Below are 24,316 nucleotides of genomic sequence, written 5' to 3' on the forward strand. Positions count from 1 at the left end.
CACCCAGTATTGCAGGGGTTGCAGGACCCTGTATAATCCATGTGCATTTTTCTGTGACCATTCGGAAAGTGTGGATTGTGGACATTCAGTACATTGTGGAAATGAATTAACAATTATGGTATTCCTTTTAGGATTTGGGAAGCAGTGACCTAAGAAAAGACATGTTCATCACAATACACATAATCCGAATAGGTATGTATGTTTCGCAGGCAAGGGAATGATTATCCCTTTTCATGTCATCTCATGCATTATTTGTTGTACTATGTTACTCACTTGAAGATTTTCAACCATTAGCTACTGTTATTCAGTTAATTTGATCACAGAGGTATCATTCCCAATCGCCAAAACCAATAAGGGGTTTAAACCTTGACTCTAGTCCTACCAATCAGGGAATTGTGAAAACAACAAATAACAGTGTGATAGGACTGCATCATTTTTTGTCTAAATCCAACAAGGAATTACTCTAGCACTTCCCCACTATCGCATTACAAATAGTCCCGTCTATTCATATAGCACAATACATTCTCAAGGGACTGTATGAGTGAGAAATCATATGAAGATCCTGTCGCCCCATCCATTTCATCTGCAAAACAAATTTGAAGTTCACAGGCCACTATGCCACATAAATTGTGCGAAACCGCATTTGCTTTGTTTAATAACATATATTAAAATAGTTACTCACGTCATCAGTTAAAAGCATTATTATGATTGAAAAATATGAGGGGTTTTTAAGCGCTAAACACAAACTCAACAATAATATTAATAAAAACAGAAGAAAGATTTATGGGCCAATACCCTCTTAAATCCCTTGTTTTTGGGGACCAAGTTATAAAAATGTTTCCAAATCCTTATTACCTTTATTCAAGACCCCTGTATGGATACAGAGTGCATAGCTCTGTGTCCATTGGTGTGGACTCATACAGATATTATTTCGTATACTCATAAAAAATACAAAGTCGCAACCCTGTGTTTCAGCCACAAAGTTAGATACAGTAAACTACTCTGTCCCATTATATCAACCGCAAAAGTGCCATCAGCGTTATTTCCGATTGCTTCCATTCTAACAGAGTGGTGAACTGTTTAAACAAATGTTCTGTACACTAAACAGATAAAAAACAGACTCACCCAATGCAATGGGGCATTTTAAACAAAACTAATTCTTGAGGCATAACCTATCATATCCTACTGAGAATTAGTACACACTAAGGTAAAGGGCATAGTTCTCTAGAGAACCTGCAGTGGGAAGGACCTGCGGTTAGCAGAGAGTATTAATAGTGTACAAGAGTTGCGGTTGAGTATGAAGGAGCTTTATCGTGTGAGCTTACTCGTATGGCATTTATGCAAGGCACAAACATCGAATCAAAGAGAAAGCAAAGCTCTTTTAACTACAGACTATCTTGCTTGTTTTTCCATGTGGGAATTCATGGCCCAGCAGATCAGGCTCAAAATCAGTGATGGGATGCACTTCAACCCTTATGTGACTAAAGTCCCAAGGCCATAAAAACTAAATTTGGCCACAGGTCCCCTAGAATTGGGTTGAAGGGGTTGCACGACTGAGAAATCAACAGACGACTGGTAGCCAGGCTGTATTTTCAGCAGTCATTATAATAACTGAAAAATCTGGTATCAGGGTTAAATGTGTTTGTTAAATAATTCAACAAAACAAATTAAGCTTCTATTTTGGACTGTGGTCATCACTCCCTCCCGCCCTCTCATAGGTTTAACCTTCCTTGTGGGAAACAAAGGTTCAATAACATTATTTGGGCTTTTAAGTATCCCACATCTTTCTTGGCAGCAGAAGTCGCTTGCTTGGCGTTCATAGCTGATGTCACACTTTACCTTCAGGATGTATCAGCAACACCAATCCTGGTGCCCTGAGTCATTTGGAATGGGGGCCAGGCGTCAGACTCTTGAAGATTGGTGGCAAAATCACTTGATGCTTTGTGTTATTAGGCTTAACCCAAGGAAAGGATTTTTTAAAGCTTCCTGTGTACTACGTCTCCCTCCACCAGACTAGAACAATCTCCAGGTATTATGTCTTGACCGGCCTTCTTTAATCATGTCAAACTCTCTGGTCCTCTCATTCTCATCACTGCCATCTTACTCCCCACTGACATTAGCCTCCTCCTCAACTGTCTGTCTCCCTCCTCCTCTTTGTTTATTCTCTTATTTTTTCTTGCTCTCTCCACTTACCTTGTATTATTCAGCAACTCATCCTCTCTTCCCCACCTGGCTGCTCCACCACATCCTTTTTGCCTCCCTAATCTTTCACCTTCTCTGGTTTTTTCCACGTCCTCATTCAGACTGCTCCTTTTCACCTCTTAACAGCTACTCTCCTGGCTCAGATGTTCTCATATTCTCCTTCACCAACCCCTAGGTGACCCTCCTGAATTCTGTCATGGCCTCTAATCTCGCTAATGGTCTCCCCTCATCCTGCATTTTGCTCTCTCCTCCACCTTCCCTCCTCTCCACACTTCACCTCCAACTCCTGCTCCCACACTTCTCCCTTCTCTGTCCCTTTCATTCACTGGTGTAACGACCCATGAACCATGAATTGTTTTAAGATTGTCAGCTGGTTGTCGGCACTGTGTTTGGCATGCACAATGAGGGACTACACCTCCTTCATACGTTCTCAATCTGTGGGGTAACTTTGAGCCCATTCACCTTCCTGGATCCAGATGGCTTGCAATTGTGTTCACCGGCACCCACCGTTAATTCTGTTGCTTGCTGCTTACTAACTTGGTGAGGGCATTTCACCCTGGTACATGTAGATTTGCGAGCTCTGCTTGATAGTGCTCGTGAGTGAGCACAAAGGACAATTGTGGGTTTCTAGCACTTTTGAAACCATGTGTCTGTCATGGTGCAATCACTGCGGATGCTTGATGGACCTGGTCCATGGCTCGCCTAAGTTAAAACATCCGGTCTTTTTTGTGACTGGCACAGTTGTGATCCTTACAATTGGCTCTGCGTCTGTTCTTTCTGTGTTGCATAGCATTCCTTTTCATTAACTTCTAGGAACCTCTGTGTTAGGGGAACACTTATTCACCCCCCACCCCCAAGCTCTCATTGTTTGCTGATATTTTCTCCTGATTATATCCCACAAAAATGTATTGAAAAACAAACATAGTATTCAGAAATGCGAAACCCTGGAGAGAAGCGCAGGAAAGATATATTCAACATGCTATTCTAAAGCTGGACACATTGGCATAGAAAAAGGCCTAAAGGCCAATTATCACACGCCTCAGATGCGGGTCGCCCTGAATGGAATAGTGTCAGAGCCGGTTAACCTGGGGAGGGGGACGAAGCAAGGGTGCCCATTATCGCTGCTATTATACGCGATATTCCTGGAACCATTATTGGGCAGGATTAGAGAGTCGGAGGGAGTAAAGGGAATACAGATGGCGGGAAGGGTACAAAATAAATATGGCGTTTGCGTTTGATATGTTGGTGGCAGTAACTGAACTGGAAACCTCCCTCCTGGAACTAATGAAGGAATTAGAGAAGTTGGGGCAATATCCGGGCTAAAGATTAACGGATACTGAACCTAACAGTAGACCCAGATATAGTGGGGAATGTATCCCGGCAAATGCAGCTAAAATGGGCAAACACAGGGATTACCTACTCGGGGATAACACTGACACCAACACTGGACCAAATGTATAAGGCAAACTATCTGAACCTTTTAGACGAATTTAAATTGGACATTCAGAAGTGGAATCCTCTAGTCACATCATGGTGGGGGAGAATGGCGGCAATCTAAATGGTGATTCTCCCAAAGTTACTTTACCATTTTCAAGCCCTACCAGTCAGAGTCCCAAACGCATTTTTCAAATCCCTAAACAAAGTCGTGAAGGCGTATATATGGAAAAATAAGACACCAAGAATAGCAGTGACGGCACCTAGACAACAAGGAGGACTGGCACTCCCCCACTTCCGCAAATACTATGAAGCGACCCAGCTGAGGGTGATGGAGGAACGGCTTGCAGAGACCCCAGAGCGCATATGGACAGGGCGGTGGCGGCTTTCCCATTATCGGGGCTTCTCTGACTTAAGGGTCAACATAGGCACCAAAATATCAGGATGAGTGAAGTGGTGGGGGGTCAAGATTTGGGACAGAGCAATCCAAGAGGGGCACTGTCGACACTCCCCTAACCTTTTTCACCAATGTTTGGGAATCCAGATTTTCAACCAGGGATGGACACAAATGCGTATACGAAATGGGAAAGGGCTGGATGCCGGACGATACAGGATATGTATCAGGTGGGGAACATTTTAACACTTGAAGAATGAAACCAAGCCTTTGGACTTACGTGGAAATATAGCTTTAAATACACACAACTAAAGCATTGGCTGAAAGCCCCCCATTTGAGGCAAGCTGCCACTAGACAACTGACACATTTTGAGACTTATTTGACAATGAGCAAGGTATCAGGGAAATTAGTATCAAACCTCTTTAGGTTCCTGAATGCACATGGGGAGGAGGTGAGGTGGCACTATATGGTGAAATGGAAAAAGACACTAGGGGAAACGATAACGATGAAAGAGTGGGAATACACATGGGGACTTTTCCAAGCTCACACGGTCCATACAACTGAGGAAGATGTGGCAAAAAGTCCTTCTCCAATGGTACCTTACTCCAGGGATACTCCACGCTATGTTCCCAACCACTCTGGATGGGTGTTGGACAGGATGCAAAGAGAAGGGGGACTGGAAGCACATATGGTGGAGCTGCCGTGTTTTGCAACAATTTTGGGAAGAAGTGAAAGAAAAGTTGGGCTTGATGGTTCCAGGAACAGAGCTGCTACGGCAAAGGGTATGATTGGGGGGGATATGTGGCTGGGGGGATATGGGAACCAGGATAAGGGAACCAGGGCACAACAAAGCGGCTTCATGATACTTGAAATAGCTACATGGCTGCTGATTGCCCAGCAGTGGAAGAATAAAACAGAGCCCACGATTTATGAATAACTACAGACAGTGTGGAACTTAGTATCCCTTGAATGGGTAACCTATCAACTCCAGGGAGCCTCAATGGGGTTCAAGGAAGAGTGGGGACAGGTGATTAGACACCTTCAGACTGACTATGTAACAATGGTGTCCCAATAACATTTGAATGTTGGACATAATACAAGCGTAAATATGCTCAGAGACTAGATTCTACATCAACAGGGTTGGGGGGTGGGGGAGCGTTGGGGACTGTTAATTGAATAATTTTAACACATGTTTAAGAAAATGAATAAAAATAATTTTGAGAAAAGAAAGAAAAAGGCCTGAAAAATATGGCAATAATTGCTTAATGACTTCCATCCTCTGGGATCCGATGGAGCACAGCTGTGGATTCACCAGCAAATAAATCAAGGCTGGATCTATCTTTTTCTCCAAGTGCTGGCAATTTAAAGGTGGCGTCTTTCATCATTCTTTTCAAATAAAGGAAACAAAGAAACTACTAATATCACCTGGCCGACACATGTTAAGTTCCTTCAAGTTTGAAAATGTTTATAATAAGCTCAGTGGTATGGGTGCTGGACCCACCATCTCACTTTCCGTCCAATGAAGTGTGACTCCAAGCTTAGCATTAACCCCACCTCCACGCCATCTTGTATGATGTCATTGAGATTGAGTCAGGCTGATCCCAAGCGAGAATCCCCAATCTCTAAATGGCCCCTAAGAGCAGACCCAAGTATGTGAGTGTATCCATAACCAATCATTTGGAAACACGTGTTGTTCAGTTCCATAAAAGGTAAACAAATATATATCTTTTCCAAGCAAGAAGGTATAACTCCCACAGAAAAGATCAAACTTATGCATCACCACCCAAAAGTCAATACACAAACCTTTATATCACAGAGCTCAGAAACTCAAGAGGTACACTGTTAAATATAGGAATGTATAGGAATTAGTTTCTTGCAAACTAGCTCACTGGCAACAGAGTCATGTGCAAGAGAAAATGACAAGTTTAGGTGGGAAGGGGAGACAGTGTTCAACGGTCAAGAATAAAATCCACAATATAGGCAAAAGCGAAAGTGAAAGTTCACCTGTGAATGCATCTCAGCGAGACTTGTTTGCATGGACTTGAGAGGAGTAGACACAGTTAGGATGGAGAGAATACAGCATGGCACACAATAAATGTGTTTGCAGGATAACAGATGACCTGATTAAAACTGGCATGGGATGAAATGAAGCTGTTTCCCGTTGGGCACATACTCTATTGAATTACTTTTTTTTTTTAAACAGTTGCAGATAAAACTTATATAAATAAAAATCAAACACTTAAATAATGTGTTTCTACATCGCTATAATTAAGTAAAGGTAACTTGAGACCACTGGACAGAAGAACAATGGAGTGTAACCCCAGGGACTATCCTGTCCGCATGGGTTTTAATTTTTGTGTTAGCCGAACGACTGGCAAAAGTCTCCAACTCAATAATGAAATGTAAAATAGTTTGAGTCTGCAAATGTATTCTGAGTTTATGATCATTAAGGTTGTACTTATGCCCATTTGTTGATTGAGCAGCAGCAGTACATCATTCTGCTTATTTATTTTTTAGGTCGAATGGGAGCTGGTGAAAAGAAGAATGCCTCCAATGTTCAGTACCGGCGACCGTACGGCTGTGCCATACTCAGTATTGCTGATTTGCTGTCGGGAGAACCAAAGGATGACCTAAGCTTAAAAGTGTACATGTAAGAATCTCCTTTCTTGTGTCCATGGGTTATTCCGTCACAATGGCATGAGCCCAAAAGGGTCACACAGCAAGCGCTAACTTTGCACGATCCCACGTTTCTCAAAGTTAGAACTGGGATAGGAGCCTAAATGTACTGTTAAAAGAACTCAAATCTACTTTTTTAGCATGACTATAGTGACTAAGATATTATTCATCCCATGATCTTTCATTCCATTTCAAATCGTGTGGTTAAATCCATATCTCTATGACATCAAAAAACTGAGCTGTTGGGACTATGTAGTTCCTTCCCTTGGCTTCTGCTCCTAGTCTAGCAACTTGATGATCACAAAAGTTCATCCTATGTGCAGATCAAGGAAGCATTTAAAGGGACCTTCTAAGAAAATGTATTGTTCTAATGGATTGTGTCCTCCCACGGATTCATCATCTTAGATATATTCTCCTAACTTGTAGAACTCTCAGAAACGTTTTCCCAGCAGTGGGTGCCTTGCGGTCCATCATCGAAGAACCTTGAGTCGTTGGCTTCAGGACCAAATGGGGTTTGGGTACAAATAGTGCGCGGTTCGCCTTGACCTCCGTTCCTTTTACTGCCTGCCCAGCACGCTACTTTTTAACACATTGTTCACCTCAGAACATTTCTCTGATGCAGTTACTTGAGAGACGTGTGTAATATTTCCAAAATTACTTTGACTATGTCAAATATGAAGACGTCAGGTTTCAAAAAGTGCCATGATAACAGTACCAAAATGTCGTTTGCCGACCCCCACAGAATATGTATGTGGTGCCTCGGTTTCCGACCATGTTGTGGCGAACTGTGGCTCATATCAAGACCTAACATCAAAAGCCCTAAAGGCAAGAGCCTTCAGATTGGCCCTGGGTAATTCGGCTTCAAAGTCGCCAAGTATAATGCCTTCTAAATGTAAACTCGACAACGAAAGCTGTGCGGTTGAAAAATTGCCGTAGAGGGAGACTAAATGGTCAAAGAAGCACTGTAAGAGATCTCAATCAAGGAGCGACTCCCGTCATTCATCGGCTTCCGTGTTGAAGAAGCAGCAGCAGAGGAGGAGGCATTCCCCCATGGACTAATCTCCTGTAAAAAGAGGTATGCTTCCCATCTAAAACCGCTTCAGTGGAAAAGTCAAATGTTTTGCATCAAAATGATGCAGGTCTTTGAGAAAGCAGGCCTGCTGATTCTCTCTTCCTCCAAGAAATAGACAATCGAGCCCATCGTACCTGAAAAAGCTTGCAAGGACTCAGTTCACCAGTCTCCTTGTTCACCGAAGGGCAGAGAGCGGTAAAATCCTTGATTCGACACCAGCAACGTCTGCCATGTTCTTCGATGTTCCCTCAACTTCAACTTTGAAGAATCAATTGGTAGTTCAAGACTTCTTAACTTGGTTCACACCAGAATCGAGAAGGGAGTTTATATCCTCATTTCAGGTCATCTTTAATGAAGATGATAACCCGGTTCCCTTGAGGTTTGGACATATGAGTCTTCCTCGACAACCTGAGGAGTTTCAGACAGAGGGAAATAGATTAGCTGATCTGGCCTCTATTTTGCATGACATAAGTGGCCTAGATACCTCCCTTGAGGTCGAATTACCAGAAAGATGTCCTCAAGCACACCTTAGTGTGGCATATAGAAACATGATTGCACAGGTGGCTGATGCCTTAGGCTGGGACACTCGAGCAAAGGAAATGCAATAATGTAACCTAACAGACAAAAGGCACAAATGTTGAACCTGTCCTTCCTGTACATAATACCATGAGTTCCTCACCAGACATCCATCACATGACAGTCTGGTGGTACAGGCTGCTACTGTTGAAAACAACTCAAGAGCCTACCCTTCGTTACCCCATAGTCAGAACCTTACCTGACGGAAGGTCTGAATGAAGTACACTCTAAACCTGTGAGGATTCACCCGACCTGTTTTAGAAACCAGGTGTGATGTTTCCCCCCAGACAGGAGCATTATGCGCCACGCCCCCTTCTCTTGGGATGTCTTGGTTTGGAGCCCCCCCTAGTTTAAGAAAGAGAAACAAGGAAGGACACAGTTAAAGGGAGGGCTAAAGACACATCAATATACAATGTGAGATGGGGAATGGTTATGCTAGCTGCAAATGGCAGGGACAACGCCTCGAAGAGATTTTCCAGATAAGGACGAGGAGACAAGACTAGGACGAGAACAGACCAGCTACAACTAGCACGGGAAGAGAAGACTCTTGTCAATAATAGGAAACACACTAATTACCTCAAAGCTGCAAGGATTCAGTCTACGGTAATGTACCACTGCAGCGTCGTCCTGGCGTTCTCGAGAGCTTAACACTGTTACGAGTATGGGATGTTCTTTAGATGAAATGACCTAACACTCTGCCAGTAAGCATGGAACCGGCCAGCAAATGCAATTGCCTGCCTAAGGAAATCAGGCTTTGCAGAAGACGTTCAAGCAAAATTGCTTGACGTTCCTTTTGATGGGTCACATCTTTTTGGACCAAAGGAAGATGACAGCCTTGAGAAGTTGCAGGCATCCAAGGCTGCAGCAAAGTCCCCAGGGGTGACTATATGACAGCCTGCTCAACCTTCTTCACATTGGTAATATAATTATGGCCAGAAGGGAAAGCAAACCACTGCCTCTCAAGTTCAGAGACACTTCCCTCGACCTTCCAAAGGTAGAGGAAGTAAGGCACAGGCCAATTCCGCGTCTGTCCCCTCCAGGGCAGCCCCTGCCGCAAAACCTCTTTGTGGACTTTTGCCATACCACACCAGCAGGAGGCTAGGGGGGTTGTGCGTCTGTCACACCATTTTCAAGAATGGTGCGTTACTACTTCAGACATGTGGGCACACCAGGTGGTCTCTCGGGGTTACTGCCACCCCTTTTTAAAGGGGAGTGGTCTGCTCACCCACCTGGCCAGACCACCTTCTGTTACAGACCCACGGCTCCTGCAAGATGTTTCCTCTCTACTGGAGAAGGGTTTGATAGAGTTGGTGCCAGTACAAGAGTGGTACAAAGGGTGGTATTCCCATTATTTTTTGGTCCCAAATGAGGTTGGGGCTCTGCGACCCATCTTGGACTTTCGGCGCTTTAACAAGTTCCTCAAAAAAGACACATTCAAGATGGTAACGCTCTTGCAGATCCTGCAGACCCTAGAAATTCAGGATTGGTTGGTGTCACTCGATCTACATGACGTTTCCTTCAAGGTGCCGATCGATCCAAAGCACAAGAAGTATCCGAGGTTCATCATAGGCAATATTCACTATCAGTTTCGAGTTCTGTTTTTCATGCTTATGTCCGTCTGAGGGACTTCATCAAGCTATTGGTGGTAGTGGCAGCCAGTCTCAGGAAAGGGGGGGTTCACGTCTTTCCCTACCTGGACGATTGGTTAATCTTCGGATCAAGCCCTGGATCATCTCATTCGCACCTGCTACATCCTCCACAAACTGGGCTTCTCCCTCAGTTTAAAGAAGTCTGAGCTGGTACCTTCTCAAGCGCTCCAATTTATTGGAGCTGTCCTGGATTCTGACTCGGGCAATGCTTTTCCTCCCGAGGAGAGGGCTCCACACATCCTGTGGATAGATGGTCACCAGATCCCAGAATGCCCAATACCTGCCAGCCTTAGACGTTGTACGGTTTCTTAGACTCATGGCATTCAGTATCTTCCTGGTGCCAGAGCTCCGATTGAGAATAAGATTGATCCATTGGGCTCTGTGCCGAACAAGCAGAAGCGTTAAATTAAAAGAAAAACGCCTAGCTAGCCCCATCACTACGAGGGAAGTACCTGTTACGCTCACCTGACTCCCATGGAGGCGCTGTCCTGGTTTGCGCTGCTGTGACCTCTTCTAAGGTGATGCGCAGGGTTTGGAAGACGGACTGGACCGGGCCCCCAAATCTGGCTTGTCTGGCTCGCAGAAGTATCCTTCTTAGGGTCTGGAAGGACGAGCTCTCCATCCTGCTTCTGATGCAGGGGCGCGTTGGTATCCAGTTACTTCACTGGATTTTCGGATTGGTGAGAACCAAACTTGCTTGGCTTCCAGGTAAGTTTTTTGATAAGAGGTTCCCCTTGTGTCCATGTATTAATGTACTAATGCTAGTATCTTTTTCCCCATAGGGCCCGGGGTACGGAATGCTGGGGAACAGGCACCGACCCGAGATGAGAGGTGAAATCCTTGTAGAAATCAGGTAAGTCTTTAATGAGCGTTTTTTGGTAATGTCTTTTCATTCGCTCATTAACGCTGATGTCTCTTTTTCCCCTTAGGGGCCGGGGTCCGGAAATGCCAGGATGCGGCGCGGACCCGAAATGAAGAGGGAATGAATCAACAGGTGAGTCTTAACATGGAGATTTAGCTTTCCTTATTCCCTTCTCTCTCTCACCTTTTGTTCTGGTGTTTTTCTCCCTACGCGCTGGGGCGTGGCTGCGAATCCGGATGATCGCTGCTGAACATGGAGGCGCCCTGTGAAGGTGAGTGGAATGCGGCGCTGCAGCGATCGACGCGATGAGCTTTTAAATTCAAGTCTTCCTTTTCAGGATTGTCAGCGAGATGTCTCCGGGATGCGGATTTAGCAGGTAAGGACTTTTCCTTCTTCTGTTCTCTTCTTCTCTTCCTTTGCAGGTGATCCAGGATGCTGGCAGGCGTAGCAGAAGTTAGGATGGAGGAGCAAGTTAGGATGCAGGAGCAGACACAGTGAGCGTCCAGCTGCTAGATGCAGAACAACGCGAAGCACGTGTGGCTGTTCGGGTGGGGTTTAAATAGCCTTGGAAGAAGTTCCAGGTATGTATCCTTCCTCCAATCAGGTATGTATCCTTCCCCGACCACGCCCGGATGGTAAATTAGTCCCACAGGTAAAGTAGTTCCTTTCAGGCCTCAAGGAGGCCGGGATCCTGCAGCATGGTCTGCATCAGGTAAGTGCACTCAAGCATTCCCATAATGAGCCTGGCGCCTATGGCGCCAGGACTGATGTCTTTTATGAGCCTGGCGCCATAGGCGCCAGGACACTGTCCAAAGGGCCCCTATATGGGGTTGCTGGGTCCTTCCTTGAGGACTGGATGTCCGCTTTCGGGGACGCCGGGCTTGAACCGGCTCCCCGGGAGCGGGCATCATGACAGTACCCTAACTGGAAAAACGAATACTAAGGATGCACGTCAAGTCCAAAGTAAAAGTCTTCAGTATGAAACCTAACCATTACCACTTTTTAAAACACCTAACTAAAGGAAAAAGAGGAGGCTTGCACACCAATCTCAATGTGAGCTTCACCTGGCCCAATTTGTAGTGGACCTGCCACAGTCTCAAAGTTATTTAGTATGCAATGGTATAGTTTTCACAATCATCATATAGAATCTCTTCGTAGAAATTACAAGACAGTTTCTTCTCATACTCTTCTCAGGCCTTATTTTCAAATGTCCATATCTCTTTTGTATTACTTGGCACAACACCTCTCAGTCTCCCAACTTCGGGTTTTGGGATTCCCCCCAAAGTCCTGTGGTTCCCTCGTGAATGTCTTTCTTTCACAGTTGCAATTTACACTAGCCCAATCGGCTATTCCAGCCTTGGCGCACAATGTTCATATCTCTTTCACTCTGTTTAGTGCGGGTGTGTGCCCAATATCTTCTCTCACTTTCTCATTCTTCTCGTGACTATCCCATCCTAAATATATACGGTTTGTATCCTTTTCCCCATGTTTTAGTGGGGCTGTGTACAAGCTTCTCTTTCTTTCTCATACTTTTGGTGGCTGTTCCAGCGGTGACATACAATGTTTGCAACTCATTGTAACAACATGAATTGTGTCCGTCTTCCTTGACCATGGTATTCAGGCAACGTTCAGCAGTATCTGAAGCCATTAGAGACAAAGAAGGAACTTTGTTGTATATAGTAATTACAAAAAATGTCAAAGTTTTTGCCGCATCCATGTATGCAAACAAGATGGTTTGGACTGGGAGTTCCATTGTGGAATGGGAGCTCTTGTCCCCATGAGAGGAGTCGCTCCCAGTGAGGTTGCACTTACCCAGATGACATGGGGAGGGTCTTGAGTAGCGGGCTCACCTCGCTAGCCTCAAAGGATGTGGCTTTGGACGAATTGTCCAGGTTTGTCACAGCTCTCAGATCTCAATGGTTGCAGTTCTTTGGCAGTAGGATCTCCTGCGGTGGACTCGCAGGGAGAGCGGGATTGCAGTTAAACCATTTTGGCAACCGTGGCCAGAGGTGACCGTAGTCACAGACATGTCTATTAAAGGCTGGGGTGCTCACCTGAATAAACTGACAGTGAGCGGGTTCTGGTGCCTGGCTGAGACAAAACTTCACATAAACTGTTTGGAGCTGAGGACGATCAGACTGGCCCTGATTTCCTTTTGGCCCACGTTACAGGGGAAGACTGTCCTGATCATGATGGACATGCAGAAGATCAACAAGAGAGGCAATGTATGGTCACTCCCCCTTTGCAGAGAGGCGATGCAGCTCTGGTTCTGGGCATCACTCAACAAGATCTCTCTGTCAGTAATTCACCTCGCCGGGAACGAGAATGTGACAGCAGACACCCTGTGCAGACAGGGCTCTGTCTCCCACGAGTGCGAGCTGTGCCAGGAAGTTCTTTTACAGATCGTCACCCTCAAGAGGGAACCCCTCAAGTAGATCTGGTTCATGGCCAGTGTCAACAGGAAATGCAAACTTTTCTGCTCCTTTGTGGTGTCGGCATGCGACCTAAAGCTATGGCTTCTCTGTTTGAGCCGTACCATGTGCATCCTCTGAGACTTCTTTCATAAAAGACAGCCATCTTGGTCGCTATTTCCTCAGCTCATAGAGTGAGTGAATTGCAGGCCCCTTCTTGTAAGCCACCTCTTACAGTCTTTACCAAGGACAAGTTGTCTGTTAGAGTATGCCCTTCATTCCCTATGAAGGTGGTATCAGAGTTTCACTTGTTTCACTTGTTGCAGACAATCTGCCTGCCAGCCTTCTATTCACCTCCTGATCAATTTAAGGAGGAAGAAAGGCTCCATAGGCGCGCCCCTACGAGGTCGCTGAGTTTTTACTTCACCAGGACAAACCAATTCAGGCTTAAAGATCCACTGTTCATTGGTTATACCAGCCCTAAAATGGGCAAAGGAATAACAAAGCAAACCATTTCAAGATGGATAGTGCTTTGTGTTTCTGAATGCTACAACTGAGCGGGTAAGCAAATTGCTGAAGGCTTCAGGGCACACTCGTTTTGGGAGGTCCGTCTTTCAACAAGTGGTGACATAATAGCTATGGAGTTCGCTTCTTCCCTCCTCCGTGATATATTACTGCTATAGGAGTCTAGGATGAGGAATATGTGGGAGGACACAATCTGTTACGGAGTGGACCTCCTATATGTGTTTCCCCTTTCAGGGGGTGTGTCCCTTTCAACTGCGTTGCCCTTTTAAGATGGGCCATGATTGTGTAATGGCTTAAGTTAATAAAAGGGAGCCTGGCAGTCACGTTAGGGATAACGGCTGCAGACTCCATAGCGGCATGTACAGAGCGTATGTCTGTTATTGTGGCCTGCAGGCCCACTCTGTACCAGCAGGGCCTGCAGGCCACGTTGCCATGGGGCCCTCTGCCCAGCAGACAGTCAGGGTCTGCCTGAGCTGGCAGAGCCAGATCTGCCCCCCATCGAGGTACGGAATCCTCATATGTGCTGGTTTCCCATAGCACATCTGGGTGGGGCTGGTGCAATGTCCATGGCCAGAACCTACCCTCCAATCCTCCGAGGCACTGGGCCTCATATATGCTGGCGTCCCAGAGCATCGTACGGGGGAGCTGGTGCGATGTCTGTGGCCAGCTCGCCCCACATAACGCAATCCATTAGAAGAACAAATTACTTAACCCTGGTAGTGTTCTTTCAGATGGATATTCCTCCCACGGATTCCTCATCGCCCTCCCAGCCTAACCCGTGGTTAAGGAGCTTCCTCCTAGGATTCTACGATGACTCTCTCCTTTAACACTTAAGCTTTCACTCTTTGTCTCTAATCCCTAGCGCAGCTGTGAAAGGGGAAAAATGACAACTGAGGTCACAGGGCGCAGCACCGCACGGTGCCCCATGCTGGGAAAATGTTTCTGAGAGTGCTGCAAGGCAGGAGAATATATTTTAAGATGAGGACTCCATGGCAGGAACATCCATCGGAAAGAACTTTACAAGGGTAAGTAATTTGTTCTTCTTCATACTGTGAATAAACTTTGGAATGTTCTTTTGTCCCCAAATGGTTTTCATAAGGACAAGTTATGAAAATAATTTCACAAATTTACAGTTATCTGTCTCGCCACCTTCCCCCTACACCGTGGATCAATTGTTGAAAAAGGACCTTTTTTAATTGACCCCAAATCTCTTGTAGTGTACAATGTATTTTTTGTTTAAAGCAACAAAAGAGTGGACTGGTGATATTACAAATTGTTACTTTTACATTTTTATTTTATTGGGGATTTATATCTCACTTAAGGTAAGCCTCAAAGAGATGAGGCATGAGGAGCTTGTGGGCTGATATCGCAGACAACAGCATGCTTCTTGTCCATCAGAACTCATTATTTTCCCATCGGGCATTCTCAAAGGTGGTGACAAATACTCACCTTCATGGCAGGTATGATGTCAGACAGTCACAATAGTTAATTCCAGGCTCATACTATCATTAATTGATACACTATTTGACAAAGTGGCGAAAGAGATATCTACCAATCATTTATATTTAGGGTAGTTACAGATTTCCTCAACCACCCAGCTGTACATACTTACATTTTCCTTCTCATGACTTGCATATTCTGAAAGTTAGATGTACTCAAATTCTACATTTCGTTTACTAAGGATACAAAGCATACTTCTAAGCTGATATTTCATAGAAATTCACCAAATTGCTTGCTGAAAACCTTCCAGTACCGCTTCATGTTCTGTATCATAAACATTAGCTGACTGCTGAAATATGTCCTGCAGCCCCCTGCATGCTTTCTGTGAACACCACTCTGTAGGTGCAAGTTCACTTTTGGCAAAGTGTCCTTCATTACGTTTCTTTCTCTTGTTGTTTCTGGTCTACATCGGGGATTGAGAAAATTGCCTATTATGTGAGTAATGATATGTTATCCACCTCTAGTAACTTGGCTTCTCTTAGTCCATTGGACCTCTTGCCTGTTACAGCACTAATGCTCAGCCGCCTTTCCTGTTTCTGCCAAGACCATGACAATATTTTGACCATTTTGAATGGGGGGATGGAGTGCTACTGAGGATTAAAACAAGCCAGTCAGGATTTTGGTTTAGAGAGATGATGTGTCTCAGACTTGAGCAAACATATAAGACAAAATGTCCATCCCTTCCAGTATGTTGATGCAATCTCCCAGGAGCTAGTTACTAGACAAGAAGTTCATTCAATACAAAGCCTAGATTTCTTGCCTGAAAAACAGCTTCTAGTCAAGTGCTAAGCACAGAAGGACAAAGGTCTATAATCCAATTTGCAGAGACTGGTCCACAGATGGGAATCGCCCCTGTAGGAGCTTTAAATTCCAACCTGTTGGCACATGGATGTCATGTATCGGGAGGATCAATGTTCCCTCCTTTTATTATGGTTACCATCCACTAGGGGAAGAATCTGTGGGTCATGTGACAAATCGAGGGAATGCATCCCTTCTCCCCAAGGGGACACCCCTGTGATGCTAGTTAGGTGAGCCCATTTTGCAACACCCTCCCTAAGGGTTGAGGCAAGTTGGAACTCACTGGGAGAGACTCCCCCTTTTTGGACTAGGATTCCTGTTCCTGTGAGGAATTCCCTGATGCCCTTCATGTGATGGCCTATATGGAATTATCTAACGCTCCAAATCGGCACAAGTTGCATAATTGGGACGAAGAGAAAATGGACGTATGGAGCCTATCTCTTTAAATCAAAAACTCAAAATAACTGTGCCGAGTACGCTTAAAGAGGAGGACAAGGCTGAGAAAGAGATCCAAGGAGAGGAATGCCCCTGTACGGAGAACATCTTAGGAAAGAGGAGCCAATGCAGGCCGCAGAGCCCACGAGTTTCAGAATTGCTTCGGAGAGGTGCAAGAGATGTTGATGGGTCAACATGTATGGGGAAGCAGAAGCTCGGAAGACCTTAACAGAGAGCTTAGTGGTGGTGTGACCATGCACGCAGCGTGGTGGAGTGACTGCGCATGGAGCGTGGTGGACAGGCTGTTCCCTCAACTATGCCGATCTCACCACACAGACAAACCAACTCACAGGCCTAGTACGCATAACAATACTGAGACGCCGGGAAGGAGAAGGAAAGACGTCTGAAGCAGATGTCACAGAGAACAAACCGAGAAACGAAGAGAGGGAAGAAGTTGGTGCCACACAAATATAGGCACCAGAGACGTTGCCCCTCGATACAGGAATACCATAAGCGTAAAGGGACTTGTTATAGAATCAGAGATACACGTCGCAGTACAAATGGCGAGACTGTGAAAATCCCATCGATGAAATGGAACTGTATTAATATGATAAAGAGAAGCACAGAATCTAGACAGAGGGAGGCAAATAAAACTGGACATTTGCTACCTTGGGAAAATGGGGAAATAACCCAGACACTAAGAAGCACAAATTGGAACACAATAGAGAGGGATCATTATGCACTAAAGACAGAGGGGTCCCTAGGATAGACTGTATATGAAGAAGTCCAGTGGAGGAAAAGTTGCATGACAACTGTATAGAAACCCAAGGTCTCAGAGAAAAAGACACTGCATCAGAACACTCAGAATCCTGTAGGAAGGAGAAAATGATTCTGACCACAACCAAGTAACCATTAACAAAAGGAGATAGAAAGACTATCAATTCCGTCAGGGAGTTGCAACAACTAAGACAAAGGCTCACGAGAGACTATTTGAGAATTGCATACTAATCTGAAAAGAGAAAAAAGAGAAGACAAGTGCAGAAGCACAAGCAAAAGCAGAAGGGAGTCATTCTCTCGACCTTTGTTGATTATGAAAGTGGTAGGCTCCAGGGTAGACTGTTTTTCTTTGGACATTTATCCACGACTGACGAGCAAATGACTTTGTAAATTAGGTAGTGAAGCGTGATAGTGCTAGGAAAAGATAGGCATTCTTTAATGAAAACATGTTACAAATGTCCTCAGAGTGTCTGCGTCCTTCTTTTGATCCGCAAGAGTCACCTGCCTATGTGTAGCATAGTATGCAATGTTCATGCAGGTTTTTCGCCAGTGGTTGAAGATCATTAGTGAGAATGGCCGATCCCTTGGAGCCCCACATTCAGCTTTATATGGTGTAGATTCAAGAGTCCAGATATATAGTTTTGTCTCTATATGTAAGGAATGAGTTTGATTTGACTACAGCATCTTACATTATTTCATGCATGATATGCTTACCCATTTCTTTTATATGGAATACATAAAATGCTGATGGAGTTACCAGTGATATTCTGAAAGTTATCTGCTAGAATACAAGTAATACATTGTATTATTTTCTATTTTTATGGGGTGTTACCTGCTCTTATTCGACTGTCTTTGCAATTAACCCACACACTGGTGTGGCAGCACATAAGCCACTTAATCAACAGTAATACAGAATCACTCCCTGCCGCTAACCCTGTTTTTGTAACTTACTTCATATTTCTTTCATTGTGTCTGTTAAGACGGATTTCTAAAATCAGCCCCAGGGGGGAGGATTTTAGGAGGCCATCATGTATATGATAAACAGGAAAGACACTGAGAGGTTAGCAGAGTGGAAGAGCAGTCAAGGCTTAGTCTCAGGAAAAGTGTAAGAGTGATCTAGGGTTACAGCGGGTCCACACAGAACACCACCAACAATTCAAGTTAGTCATTAAAGGAATGGTTTGGTCAAAATGTTTTACTGCCCCTACGGGTCGGCCATGTGTTTTTAAGCCTAAGTCGCTCGATTTTAGAAAAATTTCCTATGGACCTTACCCGAGTTTTCGTCTATTAAACGCACGCGAAAACAGGCATCAGGGAGCTGCCATTTTGTGATAATCCTATCATTTCCCCCATCGCCCTGGCTAACCTGCTTTTGCGGCACTAAATCATATCCCCCGCCCCTGAGCCTGACATTATCAAAACATTCATATTCCCCGCCTCTCTCCGTGACGTTTCTGTGCTGCGTAGGCAAACGCGCCCAGTCGTCTTCTACGCGACTTCACACAGAACCCGGAAACCAACACAGATCAGCTCACAACACAGCGCGCCACAATTCGGAATATGAAACTGTACTTTAAAATCAAACAGCAACGCGGTAAATTTGGTAAAGTACATTTATTTGACATTAAATGTTTATAGAATATTCTGCAATTGCCATATGAACTCCGAAAGTCATTTATTTTCTTTCATCTCTATCCGCAAATCCTTAAAATGTTATCGTGAGTCCCGCGCTGTTCCTTTATGGTACACAGGGTGTTGGTTTTCATTCAAAGAGGCACTTTTGTCGCACGTTGAACCGCAAGGCTGTTCCATCAAGTAGGCACTAGGCCAGCGTAAAGGTTGATATGTTGCTTCTAGCCGCTAGTACCGCGTAAGGGCATATGTGCCCTTGGCGATCGTCCCATAAGATCATCAGAATGGTGCAGTTGTTTACATTAAGCTGCAGCTGGCGGCTGAAGAAACCGTCTGCCGGTGTCTGAAACTGGTGGCAGGGGCGAAAGGGAAGGTGTACCTATTTTGAAAACATAAAATGTATAATTAGTCTCGCCAGCCGATCTTTATTAATATTATTCATTTTATTTATTACGGCTGAGCTGAAACTATTTGCTTTCAAGGATAGTGCAATGGAGTATGTTCGGCTCTAAAGTCAGTGCGAAAACTAACAAAATAAATCTAGGTTGGTACACAATGAGAACCGACTTTTTGTCTACATGCGTGTGGAATGTGGACCTGCATGCCCATGTGCCCGCTACAAGGACGATCCCACAAACCTTTTCAAAGCTCTTCATTCATTCATTTATTCATGCATCCATTCATTAATTCTTCATTCCGGTATAAAAGCGTCTAAAGAGTTACTTACATTATATTTGCAATTTCCATTGTGTCTCTGCGTAATGCAGTCCGTAATCCCATTGTGCTCTTGACAATGATTTTTCGTATACTGAACTAACATGAAACTCGGTCTAGTTTAAGAATTTTCTGCCTTATCGTCTCAAACGGTATTGCACCCCCCAAACCCCTCTTCAAATGAAGTTCTTTCTGCATGGTCCCTGTCTCTCAAGGTCAAAAAACAATAGAACCTTATACTGCCAATGCGAGTTGTGGGCCTCTTCAGGGTGCAAGCTGAAAATCAAAGCCGCTGACCTTCACTAGAAATTAGCATACATTCTTTCTTTGCAACATCCCGTAGTAAAGCCATCTGTGAGAACTTGAAGTTTCGAATCCATCTATGTAGTGCGCATCAATGAGCAAATGCGAACTGGCTTCTCTCCCATCTGCAACGGCTTGCTTGGTGCGTTCTAAGGCCCCAATTTTGTCCTCGTTGTCTGCGAGCTTTGAAGCCCCAAAGAACCATAACTATTGAGAATTTTAATTTTTTGGGGAAGGTCGGGGAAAGTATAAAGTACCCGAGGAGTTGAGTTGAAAGCGAGATTTATTGTTTGTTTATTTTATTATTTGCAATACGCAAGCCTCCCCTCGGTTAACAGTGCCCACCATTTATAAGAGATTGCGAAAATTAGTTACATCAACAAAAATATATACATACACATATAGACAAGGTCAGTAATATGAGGTGAATAGAGAGAGAATTCAAAGATGACACTCAGGTAGTTCGGCACGCAGGATGTATTACAATTATTTAAACCAGGATTTGTACTTCACAACCAGCTCTCCTTTGGGTGGACATGGCACAGTGGCAATGTTGGGTGGCAATGGATCAGTGCTCTGCACAGAAGCGTTCAAAATTCCATATCTGTGCTTCTCTAATACAGCAAAAATAAGGCTTTTGACAAAGTCGAACTGCATTTCCTCATAGACTGGTTTGATCACCCATTGCTTACTTCTTTTTGAAAAGGCCTTAGCGTAGCGAGGCATCCTTACATTACCCTTAGTCCTCGATTGTTCACGGCCGAGATTCTCGTTATGGGCCAAGACGGCAAGTAGAGTCCTATGTCTCATACCCTGTATGCTGAAATGCAAGCGCTTTGGCCTGTACTTTAGGCACATATTGTGGAACACCTCCAAACCTCCAGTGTGACAGAATTCTGTCAGTCCCCTCAAATCTCTTGATAGAGTTTTATCGAAAACAATCTTCTCAATGGCTTTGTGTGTCGGTGAAGATGGATTCAACCACTTCTTCTTCCGTGCCTCCACTGGGGATAAAGGGCCATGTTCACACTGGTGGAAATGTAGGTTTTCTGACCAGCGGTGCACGTTGGTACAGTGGTGCATCAGTGACCGCCATTTTTCAAGTAGTATTTCCACTGACCCTTCACAAGTTTTGGAGCTCCACCAAAGATGGTTGCTGATAGACTGGGACCACTCTGAAATACTTTCCAAATCTTTTTTTTCCCTGCAGCTGAGATTTTCTTATTGATTGATTTAGCAAGATGCCATCGGTCAAATTGATGTTTAATATGTGGGAACTGCTCTCTCATTGTCTTGGCAATTGAAACGTGTCTGTCCGTGGCTATGAGGTCGATGTGCATTCCACTCGATTGCAGATATTCCACTGATTTTATAAATCCTAGTTTCTCCATGGCCACTGATGATGTACATTGTGCTACCTGCACGACCACCAAACTCACAATTTTCTTACTATCCATGTCCTGAAAGTGGTAGGTGCAGTACTTGGCAGAAAATCCAGGGCTGTCGCACTGTCCATCGCCGGCTAGCCTGAATCGTTTGCCTTTGAATGTACTTGCTAGAGACAATTGTTCAATTTTCCAAGCATCACTAATGGCCGGAAACAGATAATCATGTTGGTATTTGTAGTACTGCGTTTTGAAATGAAATGGAGTCCCACAAACTGAAAGAAAGACTTTAACTTTCTAAAACTGGAGCCACTAAAAAGTGATGCAGCTGCACACAGTAGATTGCCTGCTGGCAGTTTCCCCAGCATCGGTTGTGCAGACCATGAGAACGTATGAAGTAATCTACAGGCGGCATGTATTGTGACGTTACTGCCTTGTTTTTGACGAGTCACATGAATCAATGGCTTGCTGCATACTTTCCCTCTGACGGAATGCCCACATTTCAGCATACTTATAATATCCATCAAACAACTGTCGAATACTATGTATTTGTCCTCTTTCATTAGACTGTCATCCTGCGTCAAAGTTGTTTTCGGGCTGTGACTTTGAGGACATATCACCACATTTGAAAGAAATATTGCTGCTATCAAGTTCTGATGCGTCAGTGAATGCTGCTGCTGGTTCATTTTCTGTCATTTCAACATCTGCTACTTCAACATTGATGGGAGAACACAACAATGTTGACAGCTTTTTTGGTGGCAATTTTTTGGCGGGTGTAGATTGTGTAAATTGATCTGCGACTACTTCAGAGCTATCTTCAATACATCCAGTGTCATGTTGTTGCGGTGGTGCGGTCGCACTGTAGCAATGGTCCAATACAACTTTGCTGGATTCTCCGGACACATTAATTTCATTTTCTGTACATTGGACATGAGCATCCCGAGTCTCAACACGCCGCATCTGAATTAATAGTTCCTCCATAGCCTCCATAGTGTAAATGGTCTGGCAAGCAACATCTCTCATTCGCTTCACTGTCTGTGTATGTATAGTTCGTAGACCCACGGGTAACTAGAGGACAGATTGGAAAAGGGATTTTCAGTTTAAACACAAGATAAAGTATAGTACAATTGACTTTAAAAAAACATAAAATAGTCCCCAGCACAAAAAAATGTCTAAAGTTATGAACTGTTTGTAACTAACCTTATTTTTGTTTCTTTTCTTTGCAACTTTTTTGACTTGACCTTCAACATCTGCACGCTGTTGCTCTGATACGTATCCGCATGTCTCCCCTTGCTCTTGCGCTGCAACAAATATATTTTCTGTATCCGCATAGACAGCACGTAAATAGGCTCCATCGACTCCCTGAAACATAGTATTTTCATTACTGTGTATCAAAATATTGTTAGCATAAAACGCACGTGAGGACGAACACACATGTACATCTCAATAGCCAAACATGATTTAAACATTGTGTGGAACAATCAAACGACAAGTATTCAAGCTCTGATGACCTAGTTTGATGGAGCTGTCAGTATCCATACCTCTGGCTCTGCATGGACTGCCACGAATGATTGTATTGAAGCGGAGGCATCAGCAACTCCCTGAAACACATTACTTGCGTTAGTATGGTTTTCAATATCGTAAACATAACACACACTTGGGGTCGACGGCACAGATATATATAAAGAGATAACCACAAATGTTGCATTGTCTAAAAGAATCAAGGAATATTTAAAAATGATCAGATTTAATCGACTTATTTCTCCGATTTCTTTACATCTGCATCATCTAAATGTGATCTTGTGATTGTAGTGGAAGCTCCATCGTCTCCCTGAAACACAGTACTTGCGTTAATAGGGAAGAAAGTATAGCAAATGGAATCACGTTATATGATCACGCTCGATGGAGCTGTCAGTATCCATACCTCATGCTGCTGAAGAATATCTAGGGCTGTTGTCAATGTGGTGCGCACTTCCGAAAGCTGTTGCGCCGATTCGTATCCGCATGGTCCCGCTTCCACCGGAATTACTTGAATGTCAGGCTCCGCATCAAGTGCGTGGGTTGACGATTCAACAACTGCCTGAAACATAGTATTTGCATTAGTAAGGATTACAATATTGAAAACACAACACACGCTTGGGGTTGACCGCACAGGTACATATCAACGGCTAACCACAAATGAAACATGGTGTAGAACAATCAAACGACAGTGTTCCAGTCCTGATGATCACGGTCAGTTGAGCTGTCAGTATCCATACCTCGGGCTGCTGAAGAACATCTAGGGCTGTTGTCAATGTGGTGGACGCTTCAGCATCTCCCTGAAAGACAGTACTTGCATTAGTATGGATAACACTAATTATAACTGAAAACAAACACCAAGGGACGACAACTAAGGTGTATATCAATTGGAAAGCACTAACCAAACAATTGGTAAAATAATCACACGATACATACAAACTATTACTTGACATGCATAAAACAAGTCTGTAGCGGAATAGCCAAGTATGATTACCTGATACGCGCTAGAAGTGGTTGATAACTGCGAGCATGTGACGGAAGTAGAATGTTCTTGCTTCAGATTCAAGGGATAGTCAAGAAGTTGTAAAGGTAAATTATTGTTTGATAATGAAATGCCAATATTTAAAATTGCCATGTAAGGAGACAGAATACTTGAGTAATGCGCAATATAGCACAGTTCCCTGTGCCCATATATAGATTTCGTTTGTGGGTTATGAAATCTAAAAATAATATATTGATAAATGTCATTATTCAAAAAGCTATACACTCATATCAATGTCGAAAGTATTACAAATTGGAAACAGCACCTAAAATATCAATGAATCCATTCGGCTACCTACACACTACCGCAAGGCCTAAAGCTAAAAACGGACACTTGACTCACCAGTGGCGGATTGTGGACGAATAGAGTGGGAATAGCGTTTGCGAGCAATTTTTGTGTCGATCGCCGTT

The 24,316-nt window shown here is 44.1% G+C and overlaps 1 protein-coding gene across 4 annotated transcripts in view; it reads left to right on the top strand.

The window, feature by feature from the left end:
- The window catches only part of DOCK4 (dedicator of cytokinesis 4), a 2,129,281-nt gene that overhangs the window by 690,550 nt on the left and 1,414,415 nt on the right, over positions 1–24,316 (top strand). For all 4 annotated transcript variants that reach the window (XM_069627915.1, XM_069627916.1, XM_069627917.1 and 1 more), the window contains exons 10-11: positions 132–192; positions 6,549–6,681. In XM_069627915.1, coding sequence (XP_069484016.1) covers positions 132–192; positions 6,549–6,681 — 194 coding nt within the window. The remainder of the gene's footprint in view (positions 1–131; positions 193–6,548; positions 6,682–24,316) is intronic.

The sequence above is a fragment of the Ambystoma mexicanum genome, chromosome 12, assembly GCF_040938575.1.
Source record: "Ambystoma mexicanum isolate Mex_15411 chromosome 12, UKY_AmexF1_1, whole genome shotgun sequence".
Lineage (NCBI taxonomy): Eukaryota > Metazoa > Chordata > Amphibia > Caudata > Ambystomatidae > Ambystoma > Ambystoma mexicanum.